Source organism: Bicyclus anynana, chromosome 8, assembly GCF_947172395.1.
Source record: "Bicyclus anynana chromosome 8, ilBicAnyn1.1, whole genome shotgun sequence".
NCBI classification, from domain to species: domain Eukaryota; kingdom Metazoa; phylum Arthropoda; class Insecta; order Lepidoptera; family Nymphalidae; genus Bicyclus; species Bicyclus anynana.
Window position 1 is genome coordinate 7,904,828 of NC_069090.1, and position 12,141 is coordinate 7,916,968.

General features: G+C 35.4%; 1 protein-coding gene across 1 annotated transcript in view; it reads left to right on the top strand.

Moving 5' to 3' along the window:
• Window positions 1–12,141, top strand: part of LOC112055259 (elongation of very long chain fatty acids protein) — a 36,433-nt gene that overhangs the window by 5,511 nt on the left and 18,781 nt on the right. The window contains exons 2-5 of the mRNA XM_024095284.2: window positions 1,657–1,735; window positions 7,115–7,305; window positions 8,557–8,697; window positions 11,675–11,780. Of these exons, the coding sequence (XP_023951052.1) occupies window positions 1,675–1,735; window positions 7,115–7,305; window positions 8,557–8,697; window positions 11,675–11,780 (499 nt within the window). The 5' untranslated portion in view covers window positions 1,657–1,674. The remainder of the gene's footprint in view (window positions 1–1,656; window positions 1,736–7,114; window positions 7,306–8,556; window positions 8,698–11,674; window positions 11,781–12,141) is intronic.

Consider the following 12,141-nt stretch of genomic DNA (forward strand, 5'->3'; position numbering starts at 1 on the left):
AATATTACTTAACATAAGTATGTGATGCATTTGTACTTTAAATGCATTATATTACGTTCATGAATATTACAAGTAGATATTGTTCCTTGACTTGGTGTTGAAAATGATAATACGGATTTTAAAAATTGGCAATGCATCCGTTTGTTTTGATAGCATGTGTGTGTTGCCCAACAAGTCTTTATTAACTTGTTTGTGTTGACTTCACAATATTAATTCTTTTACGTGAGGCTGTTGTGTAGTAACTGTATTAAGTCAGTTCTCTTTTTATTTGCATACTAATCTATTTCTCATTTATTTGTGAAAATCGTTTACTTTGGCCTGAGGACAGATTCTGGCGTCTTGTAAGTAGAGTTTTCATAAATCATATCCTCTAGAGAAGAGTATTGACACCTTTTTTGCGATTGGTTGCTTGCGTAATTGTCAGTTGTTATATAGGTAAGCCAACGCCACACGGTTTCACCCACGTAGTTTCCGTTTCCGTGGAAATACGGGAATAAAATCTATCCTGTACCTACCTTTTACAAATAACGTTGCTTTCTAGTGGATTCTAGAGAAAGAGTTTTTTTTTGTACAATACCACAAACTTTACCTCTATAATATAATATTAGTATAGATTATTAAAATCGTTCAAAATCCAATAATTTGTTCGCTATATACTTTCATGCAAGGAAAATTAAAATCGTATAACAAAATAAGTTAATTTTTTTATAATAATATTATTTTTATATTTTCGCTTAATTGGTATGTGAAAACGACAGTCATAGTTTCTACTATCTCTCTGGATAGTAAATAGTAATAATTTTTTCGGTTGAATTTTTTCTCACCGCTCGTTCTTCCCAAAAAATTCAACCGCAAAATGTTCTTTAATATCTACTCCTGCCAATATTTTTTGCGCTCTTAAAATTATTTGATTATTTGAGTCATTCCATCTTACATAAATAATTAATTTAGAATGAAAATAAAATCGCAAATTGAAAATCAAGTCATTTGTGTAATCAAGCACCCTATAAAGCCAGCCTCTGTAGCCAAGAGGTACGTCGACGCTTCGACAACTAGAAAAATGTATAGGAATGACATTTGCTATCGACAGGTCATGTGATCAAGATCTGTCATTCCCATACTATTTTTGTAGTTTTCGAAGCGTTTGCGATCGTAGAAAGCGAATCGACGTGCCACTTCGCTACAGGGGAACTTTTGTGGCCCCTTCTTGCTTCTTGTAGCGGCATTTGTGGCTGTCACGTGAGGCGCGTGTGCGGCGACACTTAGACCTCTTTAATCGGGCCCTATTGCATTATCCATTTTTAGCAGAAGTCTATTATAAACTTCTTCTTCTTTGCCGTTACACTCTTGACAGAGTGGTCGTGGTCGTCATTTGGGTGCGGTGGCAAGCCTCACTATTCGTCGTCATTCCTCCCGTAGTGTGGCTCTCCTAGAACATTCGTGGAGCGATCCATGGAGAGCGGTTTTTACTTGGTCAGTCCAGCGCATTGGTGACCTGCCACGCGCTCTTGTGCCGTCCACCTTTCCTTGCTATATAAACTACCTCTCTGACAAATTTCATATTTGTGACTGTGATGAGTGACCATGCACATTTACAACTATTTTTAGAACTAATTCTGTTACGCACTTAGTGATTTTATAATGTCTTTGTTTCAGACGAAAGGGGTCAACGAAATGGGAACTCTTATAACCAACGTAACCAACTATTATAAATACATTAACGATGACTTGGCGGGTAAGAAACTTTATTGTATGCCGTATTAATATTAATATATGAACTACTATGTATGGAGTCAAAGGTCTTGCTTTGAATTTCAAATGATTATTTAACCTGTTTATTGAAATGACATATTTATTGTTACAACAAAAATATCTGTAAGTTCCGTAGAAAGAGTTTTCTGGCTGGTTGAAGGTTTCGATCAACGGGTGGGCCGATTGGGGTTTTCTGAATTAGTCCAGGTCTGACTGGTGGGAGGCTTCAGTCGTGGCTAGTTACCACTTTATCGGCAAAGACGTACCGCTAAGCAATTTAGAGTTACGGTACGATGTAGTGTAGAAACCGAAAGGGGTGTGGATTTTCATACTCTTCCTAACAAGTTAGGCCGCTTCCATCTTAGATTGCACTTACCATCAGGTGAGATTGTAGTCAAGGGCTAACTTGTTAAAGAATAAAGAAAAAAGAGAGAGAAGTAAATACACGGATCCATCACACTCACTCAACATATTTTTATACCTATTAAAGATCTTGCATGATCATCCCAAACCTTTCACTAAAAATAATCTATACCTACGAGTTTGTAACAAATCTAATTAAAATAATTAAACTGAAATATTTACTGCTGAAATATATTTAATCTATAATATAAAAAAGGAATCGCAAAATGCGTTGGTAATGCGCATAACTCAACAACGACTGGACGAATTTAGCCAATTCTTTTTTTAAAATGTTCATTGAAGTTCTAGGATGGTTTTTACGGCGAGAAAAATTCGAATGATTGCCGGAAAAACCATATAAATAGCCCTTTTCTTTTATATATACCCATACAAATGTTTTTTAACTACAACTTAGTAAATTTGAGGTTTATTGTTATTACATAAAGTTCATATTAAATTACAAGCACTGTTGTCTAAGCAATGTAGGTGTTTTCCTAACGTCACGAATTAACGTACGATTAGATCGGTATCTATATAACTATATATAAAAATGAATCTATGATATATCCCTTGGTCACGCCATCACGCGTGAATGGCAGGACCGATTTCACCATTTTTTTTGATGAGTTTGTTATTGTCAGGAGAAGGTTCTTATGACAGAAAAGAATTTAAATGAAGGGGTAGGGTAGGGGTAGGGTAGGGTAAGGTAGGGTAGGGGTAGGGTAGGGGTAGGGATAGGATAGTAGCAAAGGTAGGGGTAGGGTAGGATAGAGGTAGGGTAGGGTACGGTAGGGGTAATTGAAAGTTTACATAAAGTTTCACGCGGGCGTCCGCTAGTTAAACATAAAAATAACATTTTACTGTGTGTTACAATAGTTGTGTGATAGAAAATTGGGTACATTATGCCAGAATTTTTGAACGAAAGCATTCAGATGCACATTATAAACACATATGGTCTTTGATATAAGGTATATATTCTAAGGTTATGCAATTATATTTTTGCACAAGTAATTTCCTTCGAAATAATTGAAAAATATAATTTAATCGTATTTCTGTAATTTTTTCAAGTTTTTTGATATACTGTACAAGACCTAGCCAGAAATGAAACAATCCCTTTTACCTCTTTTTATAATATTAGTTTGGATGAATTTAAGTAATTACTTAGTTATTTTCGAATTTGGTCAGCGAGTCCAATTTACACTTGGCCGGTTTTTTAACATTAATATAATTATAGTAACGGCCCATAGTAACGGCCCATTTCGATAAACTTATGGTATTTTATCATAGGCAGCGGTCAACCGCAAACGATAACATTGTATTGCATCGCCTAACTATAAATAAATAAATAAGAAACAATAAATATAAATAATCTATCCATACTTAAAATAAAACTGTAATGGGTCAAATTCTGTACATTGAAGATATTTTGAAAATTTTTGTTGGAGGGCATTATATAATCGATACTGAAGGCAATAATATATATTTTTTTGATTTTTTGTCTGTTTGTCCGTGATTTTCTTGGCCGGGCATCACACTGAAACTACTGAATGAATTCAAATGAAACTTGGCCCGGTTTAAGACCATAATACGGAAAAGGTTAGATTAGGATACTTTTTATTGCAAAAATAAAACAAGAATGTATGGAAAGTCCTTAATTTTTAGAGTTACAGCTTCGAAATTGTGGTGAAATAGTGCTTGAATGTTTACATCGATTTCTACGCAGACGAAGTCGCGGGAGTCCGCTAGTATAATATAAGTATAGATGGAAAGCAGTATGAAGCACATGTCAGAGCATTCACCTAGACCAGAGTTTCCCAAACTTTTTTGTGTCGTAGACCCCTTGCCATGTTAGGTAGACCCCCTACTTATTTGATATTGATTTTCTGTATCCTACAACTTACACAATTTTATAAACATAATATATAGTATTTTTTTACTTCATAGTTACTTTTAAAATAGTGTATATGTTTTGATATTATAAGATAAAAAATAGGTACTATCAGTGTATGTGTTATGATCCACTATCGTGGAAACCATTTTCATTTAATGGACCCCCAATTTTTTTTTCGCTGACATAGACCCCTTGCAGTTTGTCACATTGGGAATCACTAACCAAGACCCTTGCCTTGAAGGTGCTCAAATTATAGCTGGCAGGAAACACAGACGCCGGTAGGGCATTCCACACTTTTGCTTTACGAATTAGAAACGTAGATACAAAACGTTTTACGAATTACCCGGAAACGGTGAAACCCTTGCGTGGAGCACCCGTTTTCAGTGTCTTGCTGTTATCTATACTAATATATGAAGCTGAAGAGTTTGTTTCTTTGTTTGTTTGTTTGATTGGACGCGCTAATCTCAAGAACTACTGGTCCGATTTGAAAAATTCTTTCAGTGTTAGATAGCCCATTTATCGAGGAAGGCTATAGGCTATATTATCCCCGTATTCTTACGAGAACGAGAACCACGCGGGTAAAACCGCGCGGCGTCAGCTAGTGTGATATAAATGGGAGACTAATTAGATAGTGGAGTTCCTAAGAACATTCTTCAAAGTATTCATATATCTACACTAATATTATAAAGAAGGAATATAAGAATATTTATAAAATTTTCAATATTTTTTTGGCTATATTTTATCGCCCAAAGCAAAAGAAAATCAAAAGAATTATAATTATACCTAGGCCATGTATATTTTTTCTTCGGAAGACTAATTGTATCGTACCTACCTAGTACCTACTAATTTTAAATACTCGTTCAATATAATATCGTACATATTAAAATGATAAAAATAAAAATATTTAAAAAAAAAATCAGGTATAAATAAATGCTTTTTATTTTGACATTTATAAAAGGATGAGATATTTGTAGCCACGATAAAAAGATTAAGGAAACAACTTGTTAAACAGTAGGTATGTAGTTAACCAGGTTAGCTTTGATTTTATTATTTTTTCTGTTCACCTAGAGATGATTCTGTTTTGTAAAAAGAGGTTAAAGTATGAATATATGACAGGTAGTGAAACATGTTTTCTTTATTTTTTTAGTTGTGGGTTACAGAAATAGGTTGAGGTACCTATCCTATATACCTGTAAGAGTATAATGTCATAGTTCATAGACCTTTACCAATGAACTTGATCTTGGAAATAGTAGATAACTAGCTGACGCCGCGCGGTTTCACTCGCGTGGTTGCCGTTCCCGTTGGGATACGGGGATAATATTTAGCCTATAGCCTATCTCGATAAATGGGCTATCCAACACTGAAACAAACTCTTCAGCTTTATAATATTAGTATAGATTTACCTAGTTGTAATTCAGTCAAATAGTTATTCAGTCAGTTGTTTGCATTGTAAAACGTCTTCGAGAAATTTGTATTAAGTACTTCTATCGTCTATAAGATTTCTACTAAAATATTAAACAAATGGATAGGTATATTGATTTATATTACGAAATATAATTAATAGGTTAGTTGACACTTTTTTAAATGGTCTTAAATTGTTCATTATTGTTGTACTAGATTGAAATTTTATTTCATATTTTTTTTTGAGACGTGATTGCAGGAAAATTTTAGTTTTTAAATATTTTTAACAATACGAGCCTAAACGTCTGTCGGCCATGACAGTCTGTATTTCAACTGTTTCATGACGTATAATATATTAAATCCCTTACAAATGGAGCGTTGGGCAAAAATATTTTAAAACAATAAAATTTGTTTGACGTTAAGTATGTTAGTGACGTCACAAAATGGACGACAGCGTTTTTGACGTTTGGAAAATTAAAAAAAATACGTGATACCTAAATAGGTATCACGTATTTTTTAGGTTTTTTAAGAAATCCTTAACTTTTATTGATTGATATCGATATATTTCGAAGTTCGGACCCTTATTCCATGTACTACACGAAATTAATATTTTTTAAATTAAATTTGATATGAGTCAACTACCCTATTGTGACAAATAAGGCTGCTTTTAAAGCATATATAAATGCTGCGATTAATATTTTTGTATAATAAACGGCAATTTCATAGGCAAATAACTAATATTAACGACCTTAGGTACTTGTAAATCATTAATGTCTACCTCTACAACTACATGCAAAGGTTAGAGTTGTAACTTGTATGCATTTAATTTTAGCATGTAGCTTTACCAGTTTTAAAAAGCAAAAAATACCGGATTTCTTTTTTTTTATTATTATTATAAGCATTAATACTTCTTGAAAATATTAATAATAATTAATTTCATCGTATTTTTTTTGTAACTTGAAATACGTATTATTATTATATATTGCGCAGCCAAGATGATTCGAATTCATTTTATTAACGGACTTACAGTATACGTTTTAGTTTATTTTTATTTTAACGAAGTAGCTATTTATAGGCAACACAGATATAAAGGTTAACACAGATTTTTTTTATTTTATTTATGGTTTTGTGTTTATTATTTTTATCTTTTATTCATTTATGGTAAAGTTTGAACGAAGACGGAACTTTAAAAAGCTAATTTATGTTTCTGCGAAATCAAAATCAAATGAATACAATAAATGTTTTTTTAGTTTACAACCGCTTTTGAAACATCAAGATCTATTATTTTTTCTTGTTATAGAGATCTTGTTGTAGTAGAGTGGGTGTACTCTACTAACTAACGAAAGTTTTGTTTATTTTTTCCTAACTTACAAATTAAATGTACCTAATTCCTAATCTTATATGAAACTAGCGGACCCAGTCAAGCTTCGCTTTGACTTTTGAGCACTTCTTTCATACCCTTACATACCCTACGTCTACCCTATGTCTACCCTACGTCTACCTAGTCTTCTGTCTAGTCTTGCGCCCCCGAGAGTCTTCGCCCTGTGCCCTGGGCACCGGTGGCACCGCCCTATTTACGTCACTATCATAACGTCCTTATACTTTGACATCAGGTCCCGATCTAATTCGTCTGAGGCTTCCATAGATTCACTAAAGAAAGTTTTTCAGATCCCCGAACGAATGGCTTCTTCCTGGTGGCCAGCCCAGTGCCGTTGATGGTGATAATGTTCCTGTACCACCAGTTCGTGCGCCACTGGGGGCCCGCCTACATGGAGAACAGGCAACCCTACGTGCTGAAGAATATCATCATAGTGTATAACATTATCCAGATCATCTTATCAGGAATTTTAACGATAGAGGTAAATATCAATTTTTAACCCGACTTAAATAAAAATTTTTTTTTCTTAATTTTTTACAAGTTAGCCCTTGACTACAATCTCACCTGATGGTATGGATGATGCAGTCTAAGATGGAAGCGGGCGAATATAACAAGACATACCGCCAAGCGATTTAGCGTTCCAGTACGATGTCGCGTAGAAACCGAAAGGGGTGTGGATTATCATCATCCTCTTAACAAGTTAGCACGCTTCTATCTAAGATTGCATCATCACTTACCATCAGGTGAGATTGTAGTAAAGAGCTAACCTGTAAAAGTATAAAAATAAAAAAAGAAGCGAAAAATAACGTTGTACGTGCTACCTTCTGATCACTTTGAAGGCGGTGCCAGCACACTGATGCATTAACTAAAACCGATTAAATCATATGGTTTTCACTTTCAGAAACGGCTTTAATTAATACGTCACTAACTTGATACCGCCTTCAAAGTGATCAGAAGGTAGCACATACGATGTTATATTTTGCTTCTTAGTTTAATTTTGTGATTTTGAAGTCGTTTAAATTTTTTTCTTAAAAAGATTTTATTTCAAAAGAATATTTGACGTCACCTTTTAAGTATGATCAATAGTTCCCCCAACTTGTTTCTGTATGTCAGAAAACTATGTTTGAAGTAGGTACGATAATAATCCAGTGGGCGGGGATCGAACCATGATTATCATTATCAACCGTTAAGCAAGACTCTTCTCTCAGAATGTGAGGGGTTAGGCCTTAGTCCACCACGCTAGCCCAATGCGGATTGGCAGACTTCACACACGAAGATAATTAAGAAAATTCTCTGGTATGCAGGTTTCCTCACGATGTTTATCCTTCACCGTTTCAGACACGTGATATTTAATTTCTTAAAAAGCACACAGCTGTAAAGTTGGAGGTGCATGCCACACCCTCCGGAATCAGAAGCAGGGGTTATATCCACTGGGCTATCACAGCTTTTTTTTTAAATAATCCCAATTAAAAAAGAAGTCTAATAACAACAATTTTTTTTCCTCTTATTCAAACGATTCCTAATAATAAGCAATTAAAAGTCAATTTGAACCGTATTACCATACCATAGTTCGAGTGTTAGTGAAGAGGTTTCGTGAAGGCAAAACAATTGAGTGAGGGTTTGTGTATGCCCCGGACCCCGGACGGCAGAGGTCATATCCACTGAGCTATCACGGCTCCAACGAAAGCAAACTAAATAAACTAAGCTAATTATTTAATTTATTGTTTGCCAGTGCCTCAGATGGTTGTACCTGCCGGGCTACTACAGTGTTTGGTGTCAGAAAATAAACTACGACGACACGGAAGTAGAGCGAAAGATCATCGGTTACGTGTGGCTCTACTACTTCATAAAAATCGTCGATTTGTTTGACACGGTACGTAGACTTCATTTATTTAAGACTAGCGGACGCCCGCAACTTCGTCCGCCCTTAGACCTCTTTAATCCAGCCTTTACAGTATCGCTGTAAAAATGGAGTAACTTCTCCCGTTTTCCCAACATTTCCCTTCACTGCTCTGCTCCTATTGATCGTAGCGTGATGAAAAGTATACTATAACCTGCCCAGGAGTATGAAGAATATTTGTACCAAGTTTCGTTAAGATCCGTCGAGTAGTTTTTGTTTCTATAATGAACATACAGAATGACAGACAGACAGACAGACATACAGAGAAAAATTTTACTGATTGCATTTTTGGCATCAGTATCGATCACTAATCACCCCCTGATTGTTATTTTGGAAATATATTTAATGTACAGAATTGACTTCTCTACAGATTTATTATAAGTATAGATATAGACTAGATACTGACGCCGCGCGGTTTCACCCGCGTGGTTCCCGTACCCGTAGGAAAATGGGGATAATATATAGCCTATAGCCTTCCTCGTTAAATGGACTACCTAACACTGAAATAATTTTTCAAATCGGACCAGTAGTTCCTGAGATTAGCGCGTTCAATCAAACAAACTCTTCAGCTTTATAATATTTGTATAGATATGTAGCATGCAGCCTCATTGGTCTAGTAACTGTCTCTATGGTCCATTGGTGATCCTATGCGGCATCGGATTACAAGGTCCTGCGTTCGAGTCCTGGGTCGGGCTATAAAGTATTAATCTTTTATTCTACAGTATAAATTCTCTGCTCGGAGTTGAGAAGATGGCAGTTGACGGCCTCCGTGGCGCAGTGGTATGCGCGGTGGGTTTACAAGACGGAGTTCCTGGGTTCGATGCCCGGCTGGGCCTATTGAGGTTTTCTTAATTGGTCCAGGTCTAACTGGTGGGGGGCTTTGGCCGAAGCTAGTTGCCACGTAGCAATGATACGGGGTCCTCGGACTACATGGGACCCTTACGTGTAAATGTTTTTTTTTAAGCAAGCACCCAATAGTTGGAAACCTCTTACAAAGGTTAAAAAGTCACTGTTATATTTTTATTTCAACCTAGCATTTAGGTATGTTTCTTTTGTGAGAAATTTACATTTTATTTAGGCCCCCCAGCTAATTTTGATACAGGACCCCTTTAAAGCCTCAATAGCTCAACGGTAAGAGCGGTCGGATTCATCACCGAAGGGTGGTGGTTCGATCCCCGCCCCGTTGGTCTATTGTCGTACCCACTCCTAATACTGTCTTTCCCGACTAGTTGGAGGGGAATGGGAATATTGGTCATATTTTAAAGATACGGCAAATATTCTTTACCTTAGAAAAATCCCAATAACGTATAACTGCCTTAGTGGTTAGCTGGTTCAGCTATGGACAATGAGGACCAGGGTTCAAAATCCCGGGTCAGGTCAACAAATACTCATAATATAATGTATGTAAAGACCAGGCTTACATCAGTTATTGGACGGACTACGGAAGGAGTGCCGTCTAAACTAATTCCTGATGCCATTAATTATGTCACTGTGGAATTTGATTAACATTGTATAATTCTAACGAAGAATAATTATTGAAATATTATTGTTACATTTTAGGTTTGATTTGTGAACGGAACCAATTTTATATTTTAGATATCAAGAAGGTTAGTGTTAAGTTAAATCAAAAGTGGGGTTGCTACCCTTGTGATACGGCCGCCATCTTGATATAAGGGATATAGGTATGGTTTCCCAGGCAGTATACACATTAGGTACCTATAGGTTAACATCTGTAAAAAAAATATTAAAAAAATACAACCGATTTCAAAATTATAAAAAATGTTTTTACTAAAAGTGTAAAAAAACTGAAAAAAAAAACACGCTCAGTCCAGAAGTGTAGAAAGCAATTAGAAAACAGTCGGGACCTTTAGTTATGGGATAGAATTATTTTCTCCTACATTATTTAATAGGTCCCGACTGTTTTCTATTTGTTTTCTACACTTCTGGACTGAGCTTGTTTTTTTCCCGAGTTAGATTCTAGTGTAATGCTCATGTATCGCTTCACCCAGTAATAGTTGAGAACGCTGCATTCGAAATTGTAGACAAACAATATATTATTATAATGTTATTTTTCGCTTTTTAGTTTAGTGGGAACGTTTTTAGGTTTTGAAGTAGGTTGTATTTTTATTATTTTTTTTTATTGTATTTAAAAAAAGAACAAAATATAAAACAAAATGATGTATGAATACAATACATCAGCATACTTATATAACTTGACCAATAGGTACTTATTCAGCTGTACTTTGGTTCAACGGTTCACCTTGTCATAAGTCGGCGTAAAAAGAAATCAATTGGTAGGTTCATTGAATTTATAATTTCTTGTTCTTGTTTATTTACATACAAGCAGGTAAAACTAATAGGTATACGTAAACTTTTGTATTTAATGTATTTAAATTAGATTTGTTATTTGTTTGTCTAATTTAGGGCTATTTAGATTAAATATTTGGAATCTTAACGACTGAACGAAGGTAACACTCCTGTTTTATACATTTTTTTTTTCAATGACACGTCTTTGACAGTGACTTCATTGACGATGCCGTCTAACTAGACCAGACCAGACTAGATCAGTATACCTATACATATCTCTGACAGTTTCTACGCGGTGTTATAGGAACCGAGCCATGATAGCCCTGTGGATGTGACCTCTGCATTCGATTCGGAGGACGTAGGTTAGAATCCAGTCCGGGGCATGCACCTCCAACTATTCAGTTATGTGCATTTTATGAAATTAAATATCACGTGTTTCAAACGGTGCACCCCTGAGCCAACCTGCCTGAGGAAACCTGCACACCTGAGCTTTTCTTTTTCTAAAAAAAAAGTTTTTTTTTAAAAAAGTAAAGCTTTTCGCTTACTGTCTCGCGTAACTTGTTTCCAAATATAGCGTGTATTGGTTATGAACTTAAAAATACTCAAAAGAAACATTTAATCCATTGTCTGACTTTCTTTTCAGGTATTTTTCGTACTCCGTAAGAAATATAACCAGGTGACGTTCCTTCATGTATACCACCACCTTGGGATGTGTCTGCTGGGATACATTGGCACCAAGTATGTGCCGGGTAAGTTGAAAGACATATACACAAAAAGAAATAACTAAGCGATACAGTGTCTTTTTTATTCTGTTTATAATAATAATTAATCCATATGACGAATTTCATCAGCCTGAAAGCCTCGTTCTATATTGGTATGCTATTGTTGAATCCTCAATAGATCCTCGGCAAAGCTCGAGCTGCAATATCGCCTCGGCTGTAATCTTCTACTTAGCGCACTTATATCATAATGTAGTTCATTGTTATATTTAAATGCGAAGGGTTCCTCACGAAATCTCGAATACTACTAGACCTAAGATGAAATTTGGCAGGGAGGTAGTTTATGATTATGGTGTCGTAATTGAACGTAATTGAAACCGCGGGGCGTCAT